Source organism: Ursus americanus, chromosome 28 (assembly GCF_024610735.1).
Source record: "Ursus americanus isolate L20-20 chromosome 28, mUrsAme1.1.p, whole genome shotgun sequence".
NCBI classification, from domain to species: Eukaryota; Metazoa; Chordata; class Mammalia; order Carnivora; family Ursidae; genus Ursus; species Ursus americanus.
Window position 1 is genome coordinate 5,361,875 of NC_142154.1, and position 19,395 is coordinate 5,381,269.

Here is a 19,395-nt window from a genome sequence, read left to right on the forward strand (position 1 = left end):
TAGGGCAGGACTGCTGACTCAGCAGCAAACGAGGGCACGTCAGCCGCCCTGGACGCACATCCTCCCTCTACACCGCACCGCCCAAGTGCTGTGGCAGGGCAGCCCGAGGGACCGGAAGCGGCGGGCCAAACTACAGTCACCAGGCCGGTACCAGGGCAGACTCCCCAACCAGGGAAGGATTACTCTCTGCAAGGAAAGAGAGGCTGTGGGCCAAAAGTCCTCCCCATGCTGAGGTAGCCAAGAAAGAGGTAGGAAGTCAAGGGAACCCAGCCTAGAAGCATCCCCTGTTCCTGGGGCAGGCATACTTAGGGAAGCCCACTTCCCAAATGGCCACGGCTATGGCTTCCAGCGAGTGGGCCAAGAGCTCCTGCCAGAATCACCAGGTGGCCCCTCGCCCCTCAAAGACAACCACCACCTGGTACCCACCTGGCCAACAGGGCCCTAACCCAGGACCTGTCATGAGCTGCCATCACCTCCACCAGGACCAAGGGCAGCTCCTCCAGCCCTGGGCTCAGGGGTTGGCTGTTCCCTAACAAGCCCTCTCTCCGGAATGCCCAAGAGTCCACCTTCCTCCCTCACACACGTCTCCTGTTTTCTGAAGAAACTGGGACCATCGGGTATGAACAACCTCAATTTCCCACTGCCCCCCTATCTCTCAGAGGCCAAGCCCCGTGTCATCAACCTGTGCGTCTCAGAAAGCCGTTTTTTCTTCAATATTCATCCTAGAAATCTGTGGGCCTCCCTGCTCTCCTCTGCAGCCAAGCTCCTGAAGAGAAGAGCCGCCCAGAGCTGTCTCCATTCCTCACCTCCCACTCACCCCTTGACTGGGAGTCAGGCCTCAACCAGCCCCACACTCGCCAGGGGCCAGACATCACCTCACTGCCAAACTTCAGACACCGAGGGGCATGGGCTCTGCAGCACCCAGCCTGGTGGGGGTCCCCTGTCCCCCAGGTGTGGGCTGCATTGGCCTCAGGGTCACTTCCCATCTCCCTCCCACTCCTTCTAGGCCTCCACCCCTCCAAGAGCTAACTTACAGAAGCACCCAGTACACATTCTAAATGGACGAATGCATGGAGTCCTTGTAGGCGGTTGTGAAGGAGGTCTTACACCTGAGGTTTTCAGGGGAGAGCTGCCTGCCGTCGGCCAGTTAGGAAGAGTGGTGGAGCCAGGACTGGAACCTGGGCTGGCACTCTGGCATCTGTGTCATTAACCCAACTGCAGCCACTCCAGAGTCCGCTCTTTAATGCCGTCCCCTGGGGTCTGCCCTTGGCCTCGAGATCACACACCCACACCCATCGCTTCAACAATCCGGACACTGGCAACCCCCCAGATCCCACCATTCAGTGCAGATCTTCTATCCAGTGGGAGACCTGCCATGGCCGCCGCCCACCACCACCCCCTTTGGCTTGGGCTCTTGTATCCTGTGTCACCCACTGAAAACCTAGACAGGTTCCTTCCTCCCTCTCCCTCACCCCACGGACATCCAATCCATAATCAAATCCTGCCCATTTCCCCTCATCACTACTTGCTAAATCTATCCCACTCACGATCTTTGCTACCACAGTCCTGAACCAGGCCAGCACCTTTCCCACCTGGGAAATCCCAACAGCCCCCCAACGGGTCCCTGCCCCCAGCCCAGCCTCTATGCTGCAGCCAGAGGGCTCTCTGGAACTGTCCTGGGCCTGTATAAACCCTCGCTGTGCCCCACTGTCCAAGCCCCTAACTCGCCAGCCCTCGCCAGTCTCCCCTGCTTCAACTGAGTGACAGCAAGCTGCAAGTCAAGGTCCTAGTTCTCGTCCCTCCTCTTTATTCAGGCCTGGAACGCCCTTCCTTCTCACCAATTCCTACTCATCCTTTGAGACTCAGCTTGGTTTTACCTCCTCCAGGAGGCCTTCCTGAATCCGCAGCTGGGTGAAGGCCCCCTCTCTGCGCCTGTCACCTGCCCTTCACACCTCTCACGGCACCCGGGCCACGTGGTTTGCTGACGGGCTTTCTGTGTCTGTCTCCTCCACCTGGCTGAGGGCTCCTTGAGAAGCAGGGAATTTGTACCATCTGGCCAAGTAAGGTCTAAGGAGTTGTTCAAGAAACAGGTCATTGAATGAATGCTAAGTACCAACTCAGGTACTCTGGTCCAGGGAAAGGTCCGAGATTCAAAGAGGGCAGCCTAAAGGTCCCGAGGCCTGTAGCTCACCAGAGTGTGCCTGAGGAGCACTGCCCTGCTCGGCCCTCTCCCCAAGGCACTGACCACTCAGTCCTGGGAGCTCAGGGCCCAGACAGAAGCATGACAGCTGACAGGAGAGAGGTCACGAGGGGTGCAAAGGGGAGCCACACCGCCCATGTGTAAGTCCTGACTTATCACTGACCACTGACTTATCACTGTGCAGCTCTGAACACGGAAAGGCCAGATAAATGCAGCGTGGAGAAGTGCCAAGTCCCGCTCCCCGGTTAGGTGGCTGCCAACCATCAGGATGGACCCTACCCAGGCCCCCCTGCTCCTCCTCCCCACCCTCGCTCTGAGTAAACAGCCAGCACTCTGGCCACTCCAGAAGCCCACTCATGCAGAAGACAGGGGACGAGGGCAGGTGGGGTTCCAGCCGCCTGGAGGTAGGAACCCCCCTGAAGAGCTGGCTGGTACTCAGCCCCAGCGCAGGCTGCTAAGTGGAATGGGGGCCCAGCCTCGCCAGATCACCAGAAGAGCTGGAAAACTGGATTTTTACCTTACATTTCCTGAGTTTTAAATATCAGCAACTAATTAAAATTTCCTAAAACATTTGGAAGGCAAAGAAAATCTATTTCCGGGCTGGCTCTGGCCTGCCGCCCCCCAGGGTGCAAACCTGTGTCTGAGACGTCTCCCCACGGGCTGGAGCAATGCCATCTCCAGAACCCGGCACACAGTGGGTGCCCCATCCTGGGCGCCTTCTTTCCTGTTTCCGTTAGCACCTCTCCAAGGAGGAACAAGGGGAGGACAAAAGGAGGGGAGCCTGCTCATTTGGCCCCTGTTTAGAAGGAGTTATGATAAAATAAGAGGTTTCTGCCTACTGGACCCACCGAAACCCCCTCCCCACAGCATGCCCCCATCTCTGAACCCTACTAATTGTCAAGATGGGCGTTTCAGAGGACCCATCAGTGCAGACCAGAGAGATCCCACAGAAAACATGTCAGATCTCAGTGGCAGAGCCATATGCCTTGGACAAAATACTTCACCTCTCTGGACCTCAGGGGTCTTATCCATAAAATGGGGATAACTTTACCCACCATGTAGGGCGAAACAAGACAGCTAAGAGCCTGGTGCCCACGGTAGTTCTATACCTATTACTTTACTTTCCACCTTCTTCTAAGCACTGAACACCACAACACAAATGTGAGGACGCCAGCCGTGCCGCCTACAGGCTGGAGGCGGTCCTGCCCCGTACCACAGAGGAGGCTCAGAGAGGCTCACAGAGCAGCGGCAGCTAAAAAAGGACCAGGGAGACTGCACGGGGCTAGTCACAGAGAAAAGGGCTCGCCTGTGGCCTGACGATGGCGAGAGGTGGGGTGGAGCCTTTACGGGACCTCAGGCATCTGTCCCAAGACGGCTAGCTCCACGTGAGCCGCTCTCCATCCTGGACACAGGGGAGCCTGGCTGGGAGGACAGAAAGCAAGAAGAGGGGCAGGGAGGGCTGAGAGAAGCTCCCCTTCCCCCTCACCCCCAGGGAGGGCCCCATCAGAGGTCTCTCCACCCATCCTGAGCACCCACGGCAGTGAGCAGCGTGGGGGTCGCGTCACAGCCTGTAAGAAGGGGACAAAGGAAAGAGTGACTACAGAAGCCGAGTCCAGCCTTTTCTCCGGGCTCTGTGTCATCTTCTGTCTCCCCTGCATGGAGGATGAATGTGCAGGTGTATCCAGATGTGCCCCCAAACTTGTGCAAGCTTCGAGTTTTGCTGGGCTGGCCTACAGGCATTTCAACACCCAGCTGAAAATGTGGGTTATGCACAGGGCAGCGTGGAACCAGCCAGGGGCAGGGCGGAGGGAGAGGTGAGGTCCGGCCCCAGGCAGAGGAGGTTCTTAGGGGCAAAGAAGAACTTCAAAGAGCTGAACCAGGAGCCCTTGAAAAGTGCACTAAATTCAGCAGGACCCCTTGGGTGACTTGCTTGGCTTCCATCCCAGAGCAGAGGCTGGGACCTGCACTGTTCCATTCCCTGACCTGGCCGGTCTTGGCAGCTAGCAGAGGGCCTGCCTACAGCCAGCACTCAGTGGCAACCAAACGGATGCAAATAACCTCACCAAGTGAGGCAGGCAGGAAATTTCCACCGCAGAGAGGCCGCTACCTTTTACTGGGGACGGAGCACGTGCCAGGCACCGCGCCAAACGCTTTCCATACATTATTTCCTGTAATCCGCTCAGAGCCCTGTGAGATGGGTCCTGCCATTATTCCCAGCTTGCCCCAGGTGGTACAGTTAGGAGGCAAGCTAGTCTTCAAAGCCCAGCTATTAGCGCCCATAGTTACAGCTCTTTCCACTTGGCTCTGAAGGGCCATGAAGATGCCAGGCCACAGCACAGAGCTGAAGACAAACGCTCATGTGGAGTTGAGGCCACATCCAGGAGGGAGGCCTGTCATCAGCCAGCAAGACTCTGAAAGCGGCCTGCACTGGGGGCTCCTCGGGGCAGCCATGACCCTGGGTGTCCACTCCAGGATCCGAGGACAGGCAGCTGATTTGTGCCAATGCCCAGTTCCTCGGCTCAATGGGGTTTTGTTGACTGCAGTTTGCAAGGCCTATGGATTTATTTCCAATCTGGTTTGGAAACACTCTGTCCAGACCTTTCCAGACAGGCACTTCTGGGGCAGGGGGAAATTAATAACTCCTCTTAATTGCCCAAATAAGGGAACTCAATAAGACTTTCATGAGCCAAAAGAGCAGGTTTGCTTTGTTTCTTTCCACACGGCCTGGCTGGGAGGCACTGGCCTTGCAGCTCACACACTCAGAGCCATTATTTCCACTCAGCAGCTCTCTTCTGAGCCTTTGGTCCTGGAACTTCAATCTGCACTTTCCAGGGCAAGAGAACCAAAATTCCACACACTTCTTTGAAGCATTCCTTCCAGAGAGACAAGTTACTTCCCCTGAAGGCCTCTCCTTGTCTAGCTGGCTCAGGAGTCCCCAGCTCCCCTCCCCCTCTTGGACACTGGACGAGACCAGAAATGGGGGATCCCCTCCATCATGGTCCCAGGAGTCTGCTGCAGATTAATAGCAATGAGGGTTCCCTAGGAAGGACCCCACACATAAACTGGACGCTCCACTTCTAGACACTTTGTTTCAAAGCACAGACACAGCTCACTGTCCCTAGGCATCCAGGCCCTTGGGGAGCTTCGGTGGGAATGCAGTAGGGGAGGACAGGTAGCAGGAAAGGAGGGTAGAGTCTCTCCCTCCATGCCTCTCTCCCTGTTCTGTGAGGGAGGGGCCATAGGCCCTTGTGCCCAGAGTCCCCATGGTCACCTTGGACCTACCCAGGATAGGCACACTGCCAGGAACATCTAACAAGCCCCCAAGGATGAGGCAGGAAACTGCCTGTGTGTGCCTGCGGCCACGCTCCAAGGGTGAGCCTGTTTAATCACCAGGGCATTCCCCTCTGGGGCTCCCTGTATCAAGGGCCAGGAGGAAGTCCAGGGAGGCAGGCCCTTCGGGGTGTGGTGCATATCAGTGAAGCATGGATGTGTGCTCACGAGTTCAGGTGTTGGGTGCTGCTAACTATTCCAGGGCTTTGGGGGGACTAGAGAAAGAGGCTCCCTCTGGGCCGACCCAGTCTCAGGAACACAGCGGGAGCTTTGTCTTTTACAGGGGCCACAGCTTGGAAAGCAGAGTATCAGCTGCATTTCTAGGAGCTTTGAACCTGCCGAGGGACCCCTCTGCACAGTGCATCTGTGCCAGTCCCAACAGGTGAACCTGTGCCTCAGCCCTCTGGGAGTGTGGATGTTAACATACACGAATCTGGGGGAGAGAGGTGCACAGACATCCAGACCAAAGCACCAAGTGACCTGTGCGGGGGATGCTGGGTGTGTGACAGAGCCTGGCAATAGTCACAGATTTGTGGAAGTGGGCCAGGTCTTAGAGCTGTGTGGGTAATAACCACCAAGTGTTCTAGCCACTCTCAGGAAGCAGGCCTTCTTGGTTCCCCCTCACGGCTCCCCAATTATGCCTTTCAGTGACCCTCTGACTGGTCCCCGGCCAGTTCCAGAGGTGGACACAAGACCTGCTGCACTCGCTATGGCTCTGTGAGCTAGCCCAGGGCCGTAAGTGGAGCCCATCAGAGCACTTGTTCCCACTTTATCTCCCTCCTCCCAGAGCTAAGAGGGTCTAAGGACAAAGAGAATTGTGGCCACAACCGAGAAAGTGGCAAGGCAGTCGGCCTGGGTCCGGATACATTTGTTTATCCTCACTTAATGAGATGGAGCACCCAAGGGACTGTGGTCAAATGAACACACCAGCACCACCCCCACCCCAGGCAGTCACCCTGGTTCTGTGCAGGATGTGCAAGAATGAAGCCTGCGCTTAACACGTAACAATAACGCCAGCTAACACAGAGCGGTTTCCATGTACCAAGCCCAGGCCTAAGGACTTTTCAAACATAAACTGATTTAATCCTCACAACCTTGAGGTACATGCTATTATTATCCCATTTTAAAGATGAGGAAATCAAGGCCCAGGAAGAGTTAAGTAGCTTGCTCAAGGTCACATGGTTACTAAGTGGTGGAAGCAGGATTTGAACCCAGGCTATATTCTAGACACCGTCTTGCAATGTTTCAGATAGGGTTAGTCAGGGCCACAAGGACCCTAAGTTAATCTAAGTGCTGATTCTGCTACTCTTCCCTTTTGTACACAGAATGCTTTCAGGGGTGGGGATGCAGTAGAGAGAAGGAAATCTGGTATACTTTCAATATGCAACCTCTAATTTATCCATTTTTTATTCTATTCCTCCCGGTGTAACAGCTAACAAGTTAAAGGGCTTGGAGAAACATCTACTGACCCCCTATAAAGCTTGTACCCACAAACAGAACTCACCTATTTTCATGAAATCTCCAAGACAGCCTTGCAAGGTACCTACGACTGTGCCCATTTTGCAGATGGGCAAACCAGGGCACAGGGAGAAGGGGATTAATTGCCCAGTAGTAGAAATGGGCTTAGAATCCAAGTCCCTCTGATTTCAAAGAGGAGCTGGAGAAGCAACAAGATGTAAAGGAGCAGAGAGAGGGGAGAGCCAGGGGCCACAGAAGCAGGCATGAGCAACAGGTGAGGGACCTCACCAATCAGAAAGGTACTCCCAAGAGGAGTCTCTCCCAGGGCCTAGGAGTCTCAGAGTTGCCCCCATCCCTGGCATGATCGCTCCTGGGCCCCGGAGGGATCCCACCATGTTCAGGGATAGGCCAGGGTGAAGGGCTGGAAGGGAAGATGGGACTCTGTCCCGCGGTGGCTCGGGAGTCCTGCTGCGACTTGCTGGAATACCAGAACCCCAGTGTTTACAGGACGGCAAGCACGGCCCCCTCCACCCCGGGACGTCCTCGGGGGCGGCACCGCGGCTGGCTCTGGTCAGCATCAAAGACAAGCAGATGGGCAGGCGGACCAGCGGGTAGCCAGCCCCGGGGGTGGGGGTGGCGGGTGCCACCGCCGAAAAGGACGCCCTACCGAGCGGCGAGCTTGGACGACAGAGCGGGCGAGAGACCCCCTCCCCGCCCACTAAAGGAAAGGAAGAAAGGGGCCCGCGCGGCCCCACAGCTGCCCTCTCCTCTCTCTCCCTCCCCGCAGCGCTCTGAAAGGAGGAGGGGTCCTAATGGACCCCAAGCCTCCGACAGGTCCCTTCTTCCCTCCCTCTTTTGTCACGGCAGCCTCCGCACAGGCACCTCCCAACCGCCTCCCCTCCCCCCGACCCCAGCCCGCGCCCCCGCGGGGTCGCCCCAGCGCTCACCCAGAGGCAGGCTGATCCGAGGGGCGAGCGCCTGAGTCGGCGGCGGCGGCAGCAGGAGCAGGAGCAGCAGAAGCAGCGGCGGCGGCCGGGGCGGCAGCGCGCCCCGCGAGGCGGACGGTCGGCTCCCCCAGCCCATAGCTGAGCTCCCGACAGCAGGGAGCGACGGCGTCCTCCGGGCTCCGGCTCAGGTGGCTCAACTTGACTCGCGGGCTGCAGCCCCGCCCGCCAGACCTGGGGGGGGGGGGGGGCTGCGGTTACGTGAAGGAAGTCGCACGGCTAGCCCCGCCTCTCCCGCTCCGCTCCCGCCCCGCCCCCTCCTCGCTCGCAGCGCTGGAGGCCCGAGGGGTGGCCGCGTGTTGTGGCAGCTCGGTGTGCGCCTGGAGGGCGCCAAGTCCGGCGACCGTCGCCGCCGAGGCCGCCGAGGCCGCGGGAGCACGGGGGCGCGGAGAACGGACCCGTCGTTCTTCTCCCCCCCGCCTCTCAGGCCGTCCTACCGCCTCCGCGACCCCTTCCGGCTCCTCTGCGACCCCCTGAGCGCGTGCGGTTGGGAAAACGTGTGGGTCTCTCTCCCTGGGCGCCTCCCGACAGTCGGGCCTTGGTCTCCATTCACCCCCTCCCCCCCCCCCCCCCCCCCCGCGCAGGAGCTCCTGGCGCCCAGTTGCCCGTGACCAAATGAATCGGCCGAGCCCGTGCTGGCGACGAGGCTAGTTGCTTCTGAGTCCCACTTCGGCGCGGGTCGACCCACCTTAGGTCTTGGCGTTCACCACGGGCTCACAGCTTGATCTAGGTACCCGGCTGGGTCATCGACGTCTAGAATTCTGTCCACAAGAAGCCGAACCCTGGGGGGCGGGGGGAGGAGCGGAGCAAGATCAGCTTAAGTGGGATAACTACATGGAGTGTACTGTCAAGGACTTCTGACCTCCACAGCCTGCACGTTGCCTGGCCGGGGGAAGGTATTCCCTCAGGCTGGAGTGGAATCCCGCAGGCACCCACTTAGAAGAGGCAAGGTCCACCCACCACCAATCCTCCTGGCTCCTAACATCCTCAGGGATGGGGCTTAGTTCTGCGGAGACGGGTGGGGGGGATGGGGGGGGCTGTCAAACTGCAGACTGGACCCCCCTAGTGGGTCCCTATCAGCATTAAAAAAGCATAATAGCTTGGGTGGCTCAGTCGGATAAGCGTCTGCCTTCCGCTGAGGTCATGACCCCGGGTCCTGGGACTGAGCAGCCGGGTCCTGGGACTGCGCAGCGGGTGGGGCTCCCGGCTCCCGGCAGAGCCTGCTTCTCCCTCTCCCTCTGCCACTCCCCCTGCTTGTGTTCACGCTTTCTCTCAAATAAATAAATAAAATCTTAAGGAAAAAAAGCAGAATAGCGAATATCGAAGTGCAATGATCACAGAAGATCAGAAAGTGTTGGGAAACGTGTTTCAACTTTTCCTAAAGGTGCCCAGGATCACAGTAAAATGTAATTCTACCTGTACTTCAAGTCACAGGTAGTTTGAAAACCCCCGCCAGGCTAGTCTTTTACATGGAAGTGGTGATGGTTTCTCCAGAAATTGGCTGGAAAGTTCCTCTTCACCCCCAGCCAAAACTAGCCCCACCCCCAGGGCCAGCCACATCCTCCCCCACAGGGTGGCTGTCAGGAGATGGGCACAGCACCCACACAGCCCCAGGTCTCCTCTCCTAGTCAGGCTTCCTCATGCTCTGTGATTTCTGAACCTCCACCATCCCAACAGCCATCTGTGGACATGGTCCAGGCCAGCAGCACCCCTTTTATAAAGGGGCTCCCAGCCCTGGACACAGAATCCCACACAGGATGCGGGCAGCACCAAACAGCCGAGGTTCTAGCATTGCAGGCCTTGGACACTTTACCTCTATTAATGGTGTCAATCTGTCTTTAGCCAATTATACTCAAGCTTCTATCTGCAGCCAGGACCTCTGTCCGGAACTCCAGATGGCCTCAACCTTTCCACGGAGCTGTCTCATAGACAGGCACCTCATATCCAACATGTCCTACACTAAGCTCCCAAGCTCTCCCCTCTCCCTCCCCAAAATGGGTTCCTCCTGTGTGAGCTTTCTCCATCTCATGTAAAGGCAAGTCCATCTCCAAGCTGCTCAGGCTAAAAACCTTAACTTTCTTTCCTCTCATTTCCTCACATCTGACCCACTAGCAAGTCCATCATCTGACCACTCACCACCTCCCAATAAAGGAGGGGGGGGTCACTATCAGCACCCTCTTTCTCCTGGTCACTGCACATTCCTCCTAACTGCTGCCTCTGCCTCCACCTCGGCTCCCCTGCAACCTATTCTCAACTCAGCAACCAGAGTCTTTCAAAACCAGTAAGGTCATGGCACCTCTTTGCTCAAAACCCTCCAAGGATTCCGTGTCTCACTCAGAATAAAAGCCAGAGACTCACAGTGGTGTACAAGCCCTGGGTCATCCTCACCCCCTCTGTATCCTCCACTGCTCTCCCCCTACTCACTCTACTTCAGGCATACCCCAACTGCTCCTCTTAGGACCTTTGTCCTGGCTACTCCCTCTGCCTGGGGCACTTGTACCCCAGATAGCTACCATGATTGAGTCCCTTGCTTCCTTCAGATCTTTGCTCAAAGATTGCCTCCTTGAAGAATATGAACTTCCACCCATATTCCCCTTACCTGGAGAAATTTTTTTCAAAGCACTCATCACCTTTCTTGTGGTTTTTCATTATTGCCTGGAATCCCCACCTACTCCCACTCCCCAGCATCAAGAATGTTGACTGAGGAGGGCAGGGATTTTTGCTTATTCGTCTGGTTAACTAACATGGCCCAAGCCTCTAGAACAGTGCCTGATGTATGGCAGACCCTCAGTATGTATTGGCTACACGAATGAATGAATGAATGAATGAATGAATGAATGAATGAAACCCAAGAGTCATGGAATACTGCTTGCTGGCTCATGTCAGCTAACAACCAGAACTACTTTCCTATATCATCTTTGATCTAGTAAAGAGTTCCCCCAAAACCTCAAATTATGCAATTAACATTTTCAACCTAAGCACAAGACTGCATATTGATCTCTCTTAAATCTACTAATTCTGGTCCAGATTTCATCCTATTGAGGTCATTTTGAGTGTTCATTCAATTATCATCGAATTTTACTTCCCTTCCCAGTTTTGAATCATCAGTAAATTTGGTAATCATTTCTTAGCCTTTATTCGAGTCATTGATAAAAAATACTGGGTGTTCGGGTGCCTGGCTGGCTAAGTCAGTAGAGCATTAGGCTCTTGATCTTGGGTTTGTAAGTTCAATCCCCACGTTGGGTGTAGAGACTACTTAAAATTAAATCTTAAAAAAAAGAAAAATACTAGGGAACAGACATAGTACCCATTCTCAATAAAAGGCACCAGGTCTCCTTGGGGAAGGCGAGCCTGAGACATTTTGTTGGGCCAGAAAGCAAGGACGTGATTAAAGACTAATGGGGTCATGTCAAAAGGACATAGGCCCAGCCTGATGACTAACTTGAGATAATTTGAGAATCAAAAAGCATACTGAAGTAATGGGTTTTAATGCATCAAAATAAAACAATCCATTAGTCTGCAGTGGAACTCAGGAAAACACACAGAAAGAAAAGAGGTAGAGAGGCGCCTGGGTGGCTCAGTCGTTAGGTGTCTGCCTTCAGCTCAAGTCATGATCCCAGGGTCCTGGGATCAAGTCCTGTGTCAGGCTCCCTGCTCAGTGGGGAGCTTGCTTCTCCCTCTCCCTCTGCCTGCTGCTCCCCCTGCTTGTGCTCTCTCTCTCCGTCAAATAAATAAATAAAATTTTGGGGAAAAAAAAAAGAAAGAAAGAAAAGAGGTAGAAAGGAAGCTTTTCTTTATAGAAGAATGTTGACTAATAATGTAGAAGAAAGAGTAGACTTCAGAAAGTCTGGGTTCAAGCAAGGGTAAATCAGTGGATGCTAAGCCACTGGGTAGAAGATTTTTGGGAAATTGTATACGAACGAGATCTGAAAGTCTGTCCTACAAGTGACTTACTAATTACCAAAAGGAAAATGTATCTCTGGGGGAGAGCTCTGGCAGCCACCATCTTAACCAAGTGGTCTAAAGTAGCAACACAAGGGGCACCCGGGTGGCTCAGTCAGTTAAGTGCCTGCCTTCGGCTCAGGTCATGATCCCAGGGTCCTGGGATGGAGCCCTACATGGGGCTCCCTGCTCGGTAGGGAGTCTCCTGCTCCCTCTCCCTCTGCCCCTCCCTCTGTCCGTGCTCTCTCTCCCTCAAATAAACAAATAAAATCTTAAAAAATAAATAAATAAAGTAGCATCACCAGTAATGCGACTGCCTGATGCATTTACCTCCTGGTATGATGCAATAAGAAATACACATCATCGGTCCTCGGAGCACTTCTGGCAAAGTGTTCAACCAGATCTAATGATAAGGACAAAATCAGATCCATCCAGCATTCTACAAAGACAACTAGCTTGGACTCTTCAGAAAGCTCAATCCAGGGAAAGATAAAAAAGACAAGGGGACTATTTTAGGTCAACAAACTAAAGAGACACGATAATCAGATGAAATATGTGAACACTGATGGCATCTTGAAAGAAAAAAAAAGAAAGCCATTCAGAATTGGGGAAAATGTTACGATGCGCTGTGTCTTAGATATTAGGGCACTATTCTCATTTTCTTTGGTATGATAATGGCACTGTGGTTTTAGGGGAATGTTATCATCCTTCAGAGATGCCTGCTGGAGTCTGTAGAGGTGAAGTGTCACGTCTGCAACCTACTTTCAAATGATTCAGCAAAAATAAGGCTGTGTGTGTGTGTGTGTGTGTGTTAGAGTGAGTGTGACTGTCACAAAGTTTTAACAATCAGTTAATCTAGGAAAGTTCCAGGTGTTTTCTATCAGTGTTTTGTAAGTTTTGGGGGGGAAATTGAGTAAGATGGGGCCAAAAGCAGCGCCCAGGGCCACTAGAGACCTCTATCAGGGTGGAAACTGATATGACTGAGCCACTCAGGCTCCCCTGTTCAATATCCTTTGTAGGCTGACGACCAGCTTTGTGTCCTCCCGCTGCACTCCCCAGGCCACGTTTCTCCATGTTATCCATGAGAATAGTATGAAACCATTGCAAGAAGTCTTGTTGAAATCCAGGTACTAGCTACCGCATTTCCTTTCGGCTTCTGCGTACCGCTCTTACCCGCAACAGGGCCTGGTGAGCGGCACGTGCTCCGTGAGGAGCTACTGAGGGCCTGCATCTGTGCATCAGCTCGCTCCCCAAACGGCAGCAAGGCTGGTGTGCCTAGTGTCTTGGCAACACAGGGGCTGTCTGGCTGCTCTGCTCATCCCTGAGGAGGGGAGGCAGGGGCTGATGCGGCCTCGCTTGGTGGTTAATTATACCCTGTTCGTGGCTGCTCAAATGCTTTAAGTATGTCGTATGCCAACTGGGTCGCGAGCCTCTTGAGCACAGTGACTAGTCCTATCTTTGGAACCCCCCCTGCCTAGCATGGCTCTCTAGCAGGGCTGACAAAATGAGGCACCCAACTGTTGGCCCGGAGGAGTACCCTCCAATCCACGCCCCCAGTATGGCCATCTCGGCCCTTGCGGGCTCCTCTCTTCCGTTTGCGTGCTAATTTGTTCTCCCCAGACTGGAAAAAAACAGGATGACTGACTGAGAGAAACCTCATTTGAGCTGACTTCCTGTGGGCTAGAGAGTGGTTCCCAAGCCAACGCTGTGTCTCCTGCTCCCCTTTGCCACTCTTGGATGTAGGCAAGTTTTTCTCGGCCAGAACTTTGGGGTTTATAAAGAGCTCAGGGGCAGCTTGGAAAGACAGCATAAAAAGAGACGAAGAGAAAAGCAATGCTTCTGTGCCCCCAGCCAGCAAGATGAAGTTGTCAAGCCTGGCCCTCTCTTTTCCCATCCGCACTCGCACGGCGCCCTTGTCCTTCCCATCCTCCCACCCTCCCCGGGGCCCCTTCTCTTAGTCTCTCCCTTTCTCTTCCTCTCTCTGGCACACAGACAAACACACACATATAAGAAAGACAAAAACACACAAATGAGAGGTAAACTGTGCACAAGAATACATACAAAGGGGCCAAACGAACTTCTCCACGGTGAGAGATGTTCGGACTGGGGGCACATGCCTAGTAGGCAGAGAAGGAAACTTTAGGGATGACCAGAATATTCTCTATGTTGATCTGGGTGTTGGTTTCACAAGTATATACAAATGTTAACATGTTTTGAGCTGTACGCTTAAGATTTGTGCATTTTCCTGTATGTAAATTCATATTTCATACCTATTATCATGAGGGGGGAAAAAACCAACACCAAAAAACAAAGAAGCCAAAAGGTTAAAAAAAAACACCAACTCATCTATAGGATCTGGTGGGAGAAGAACAAAATGCGAAGAGCTATAGGGGCGCCTGGGTGGCTCAGTCATTGTGTCTGACTCTTGATTTTGGCTCAGGTCATGATCTCAGGGTCCTGGGATCAAGCCCTGTGACGGGCTCCGCATGGAGTCTGCTTGGGATTCTCTCTCTCTCTACCTCTGCCCCTCCCCCAACTCACACTCTCTCCAAATAAATAAAATCTTTTTTTTTTTTTTTTAAGATTTTATTTAGGGGTGCCTGAGTGGCTTAGTCGTTAAGCGTCTGCCTTCGGCTCAGGTCATGACCCCAGCATCCTGGGACTGAGCCCTGCATCAGGCTCCCTGCTCAGCGGGGAGCCTGCTTCTTCCTCTCCAGCTCCCCGTGCTTGTGTTCTCTCTCTCTCTCTTTCTGTCAAATAAATAAATAAAATCTTTAAAAAAAAAGATTTTATTTCTTCACTTGAGACAGAAAGAGAGAGAGAGAAAATGAGCAGGGGGAGGGGCAAAGGGAGTGGGAGAAGCAGACTTCCCGCTGAGCCAGGGGCCTGACACAGGGCTTGATCCCAGAACCCAGAGACCGTGACCTGAGCCGAAAGCAGACGCTTAACCATCTGAGCCACTCAGGCACCCCAAATAAATAAAATCTTTAAAAAAAAATGAGAAGAGCTACAGAAAAGGGACAGAATGAAGAGAAATAAGAGGCTACAAGGGGAGAAGAAAATAAAGGGCAGCAGGGGTAAAAATATAAAGCAAACAAACTCATGTGCCCATTGCCTATCTAACCTGCTTAGCACAAAGGAAAACATCAGTGGACACAGGCACAAGGTAGGTGCTGTCAGTGGAATGGTCAGGACACAGCCAGCTTCCCAAGCAATCAATATTCACTAATCATCTATAGGTACAGGCCCGGCCCAGGTGCAGGCTGGCCTTGTCCTTGGGCATGGACGGCTCCTGCCAGGCGGCCCCTGGCCAGGCCTGCCTGCTCTCATTCCCACCCAGGGCAACCTTGCTTTCCAGCTCCCACAATTCTACTCTGGGAGTCACTGCTTTGTTTGTTGGCCATGAGGGAGGGGCCTCCTGCCAAGCCCAGTGGAGCCTGAACCCAGAGGTCCCATCCACCCCCTCTGGAGTGGCACCGCGCTCCTCCCCATCCCGGGCTCTGCTGGCAGGCTGCCTGGCCAGGCCTCACAGACACGCACTGGCTGCGGCCCAGCTCCCCGGGCCTTGGCCTCCCGCCACCATCCCCTCATAGCCCTGGGCCGTCCTCTGATGCCAACCTGCAGCTGCAGCTCCCCCCACCCCCTGGCTGGGCATGCTGCTGATGTCTCCTCCCCAGGGGCTGGGCAGGGGCTCGGCTGCGGCATCAATACATTTTGATGAGGAAGCGACACCAGCCGGCACACCCTGTGTACGCTTTTAAATCAGCCAATGACTTCCAGATTCTGGGGGCTGGGAGCCTCCTGGGGGCTCGGAGCCTCCTCAAGCGCAGAGCCCTCCACAGCGGAGGGCATTCACTGGGCCAGCACCAACACTGCCTTCAGGACCCAAAAGCAGCTTTTTAAAACCAGTCTGGCAATACGTGGAAATGGCCTCTTCTGGGTTCTGACCCCTCCACTGGTCCCTGGGTTTCTGGCTCTGGTAGGTGGTAGGATCCAGCGGCGAGGCACACCAGTTCTCCCAACCAAAGAAGAATCTCCGCACCATCTGTTACTTTGTGGGCTGTCAGCCAGCCGCACGATGTCCCTGAACCTCAGCTTCCTCATCTGTGAGATGGGAACACCAGCAGTCCCTGCCGGGGCTGAGCAGAACTGATGAGAGTCCCTGACCCGCGGGGACTGGAGGAGAAGCCCGCGGTGAGCGCTCTGCGAGCAGAGCCAGGCTTCCTAAGGACGCAGCTTGCCTCCCCCATCTGAAAGTTGCCAAGACCTCAGTAACTCTTAACCATCTTACGTGCCCAGCCCCAGGACCCCCTTCTAGTCTCTCCCCTGGGGTTCAGCTGCCTTCTGCAAGCCCAGTGCTGAGTATGCAACTCTCCAGGGAAGAAGGAACCGGCCTGCCCAGCCCGGGCCCCGGCTGCGCCCACTGTGGCAAACAGCCTGCCACTCACTCCGGTGCCAGCCCTGCTGGGGCCTGTTGGGGCCTGAGCTGGCCACTCCCTGGGAGGGGATCCCCCTGCCCCACAGGGCTGTGGTGCAACCAGCAGGGCTCAACCTGTCCCAGTCCTGACAGGGTAGAACACGAAGTTACCACTGTCACTCCCCTGCCCTCAACACCAGTTCAGGAGGGGCTGTCTGCCTGGGCCTGCAGGCCTGCTCACTGTGGGGGCCTAGAGGGCCTGGGTAGTTGGCCTGGCTGATGCTTGGCACCTGCCACCCAGAAAAGGCACAGTGACAGCTCAGGGACTCTCCTCTGACACCAGTGCATCTACTCAGGTAGATGTTCCAAGGATCTAGGAAAGCTTGGTTTCCATTTTGGCTTATCAGGCTTGAGGCCCCTCCCTTCCCAAGATGCCAAGAAATCAGGAATTCATTTCCCCATTTGCCACCAAGTTCTTCCTCCTTGAATCCCACTCTGAGCTCCAGACCCCAAAAGGGAAAGAAGGCCCAGGTCAGGGCCCTTCCTCCACCCCAGGGAACTAACCTCCTTTCTGGAAGCCCAAGGTTCTCCCTTCCCAAATATGAGGGGCTCTCTGACCCCTGTAGTTTCCTGCTCACCTCAGGTCACCCAGTGGCTGCCACTCTTTCTCCCAGGGAGATCACCTTGCTCTTGGTTCCAGTGCTTCCTACAGAGTGGGCCAAGACGGGCACGCCCATCAGGGTGGTGGGAGATGGACAAGCAGGGTCCACAGATTTCCTGCAGCTCCAAAGATGGTACTACTGCCCTGTTTGCCATGGTGGAGCGAGATGTACCCACCCACCACACCCTAAAGCAGTCATATCAAGAGACAACACTCACAGAGTTGGTGTAGTGACACCAAAGATCTGTGCTTGGACAATTATCGTGCACACCAGGCACCCGGGCCCAGGAGTCCTGGCAGCACCACCGAGGCGCTGTGAAGAAGCACCAGCCAGAGTAACTATGAAGCCCCAGGTGGGAGGGGCTCTGGGAGGGGCTCTAGGCACCCAGCTGCACAGGCAGAGCTCCAGCTCCTCCAGCTGTGGTTTCCACAGGGACCCCACAAACCCCCTGAACGAGAGCAGGCCCACCTTGCTCTTCCCAGGCTCTTCCTCTATGAATCCTGCCTTAGTTCTTTCATGACAGCCTATGACCACAAGGGTGGGCTTCAGGGAGCTGTGAACCCTAAGAATGGTATGTCGTCTCTGGTGAGAGAGATCAGAGCTTTCATCTGATTTCAAAAAGATCACTGCTCCCTTCCCCCTACAAAAACTGGTGAAGAACCATTTCTTCGAGGGGTGCTCATCTGCAGACACAGGCGCCTTTCACGATTAGCTTTTATCAGGTAAAAAGAAATTATATCTCATTCTGGAGTAGTTTTATAACCTTGACATGAATTGCTTGGCAAATTATTTCACCTAAAGCAAAGTTGATGTTTTTAAGGCTATTACTGAATACTAACTACTCATTGAGGCAGGCACTGTGCTGAGCTTTTTCTGTTCAATCGTTTATGTAATTCTCACAATAGAGCGAGATAGGAATTATTACATCCCCACTCCCGAAATGAAGCACAGAGAGGTTCAGGGACTCCCTAAGGTCACACAAGTGGGTAAGTCAGGAGCAGCACCAGAATCCAGATCTGACTCCAGAACCCACACAGATACTCCACCTAGAGTTAGAATTTCAACCAGGGTTTTGTCTCGACTTACAGCCATCTTCCTCTTGATCATAGAAGCTGCTGTCCCTTTCCTTCCTTCCTCCTCTCCCCCTTTTCCCTCCCTCTTTTCTTCCCTTCCTTCCTTCTTTCATCTGCTCAACACATCTTTCTTGTACACATGTGACCTTGTAAGCGCTGTTGAAGCTGACAAACGGACAGGCAGCTGCCTTCATAGAGTTTACAGTTTATCAGATCCCTAAAACTCTCCTTTCTGGAGAATTCCCTTCCTGGTCCACATTTGTCTAGACACTTTTACTCACTCATTCCTTTGTCTCCCAACAAAGGTATTGGCCAGGCCCCCCTTGGCGGAGCCCCAGAAGTGCTCCCAGGCGGTGCAGGCTAGACTCAGGCTGCTTCCAGCTGATTTCCGGTGCGGCTCCCCGGGCTCCCGCTGCACTGTGCTCACATTTCCATTAAGGCACGCATTGTGCTCTAGTGAACCGCTCGCTTACACATCACATCCCTCTCTGGCCATCTCTTTTACAAGCTTCTAGAGTGTCGGGACCAGGCCTGCCTAACACAGGTTTTTAATCTTCTGCCCCAGTACAGAGCTTGGAAACAGTGCCTCCCCAGTAAATGTTTAATAAATGAATACGTGAGTTTTCTGCTCTGCCTCGAATCATTTCCAAATGATTCATTCAAGTGTTCCTTCCTGGATCTCTCTTCCCACCTCCCTCTTAACCTTTTCAAAGGAAAAGGCACCTCACTGATGTGGGAAGTCCCACTTTCCGGCTTTAGGGCAGCCAAACGATTTCTTGCTCATACAGCCCGAACAGATTTGTTGGCTTCAGAAGAAACAGTATTTTGGAGAGCTGCTGAATGCGCAGCTCTTGGGGATTTATTTAAGGCAATCCTGTCGGATAATACATTAGAGTAAGAGCCCCAAGGCACAAGACCCACGCGAGGGAGAAGGGCTCTTTCAGCTCTCCCCAAGGCTCCAGCCTCCATGGCCCATCTTTAGGCACCTGTCACCAAAAGCTTCAGCCCCAGGGTTGCAAGGGGACTTATACCAGATTTCCCGGAGCTTCAGTAAAATAACCACCAAAGGCAACAGCCATAGCCTGCAAGTCAGGATGCTGGCCTCAAATGCTGACCTTCCCAACCCACTGTCATCTTGGGAGATAATTTAACTTCTCTGGGTCCAGTTTCTCTTAAAAAGTGAGGTGGAACTAGGTAGGTTCCTAAACCTCTTCCAGTTCTACAGCATCAATGGAAAAAAAAATTTTTTTTTTAATTCTGCGCTTCACCGTTCTTGCGGCATTTGACTCTTACAAAAATCCTGTGATCC

General features: G+C 53.9%; 1 protein-coding gene across 6 annotated transcripts in view; it reads right to left on the minus strand.

Moving 5' to 3' along the window:
* SEMA4B (semaphorin 4B) overlaps positions 1-19,395 on the minus strand; it is a 90,140-nt gene that overhangs the window by 15,312 nt on the left and 55,433 nt on the right. For 5 of the 6 annotated variants that reach the window (XM_087856635.1, XM_087856636.1, XM_045812991.2 and 2 more), the window contains 2 exons: positions 8,681-8,774; positions 7,936-8,166 (listed from right to left, as the gene is read on the minus strand). In XM_087856635.1, the coding sequence (XP_087712761.1) occupies positions 7,936-8,071 (136 nt within the window). In that variant the 5' untranslated portion in view covers positions 8,072-8,166; positions 8,681-8,774. Of the gene's footprint in view, positions 1-7,935; positions 8,167-8,680; positions 8,775-16,989; positions 19,392-19,395 lie in introns of those variants that run through there. The other variant, XM_045812989.2, reaches the window with a different exon arrangement.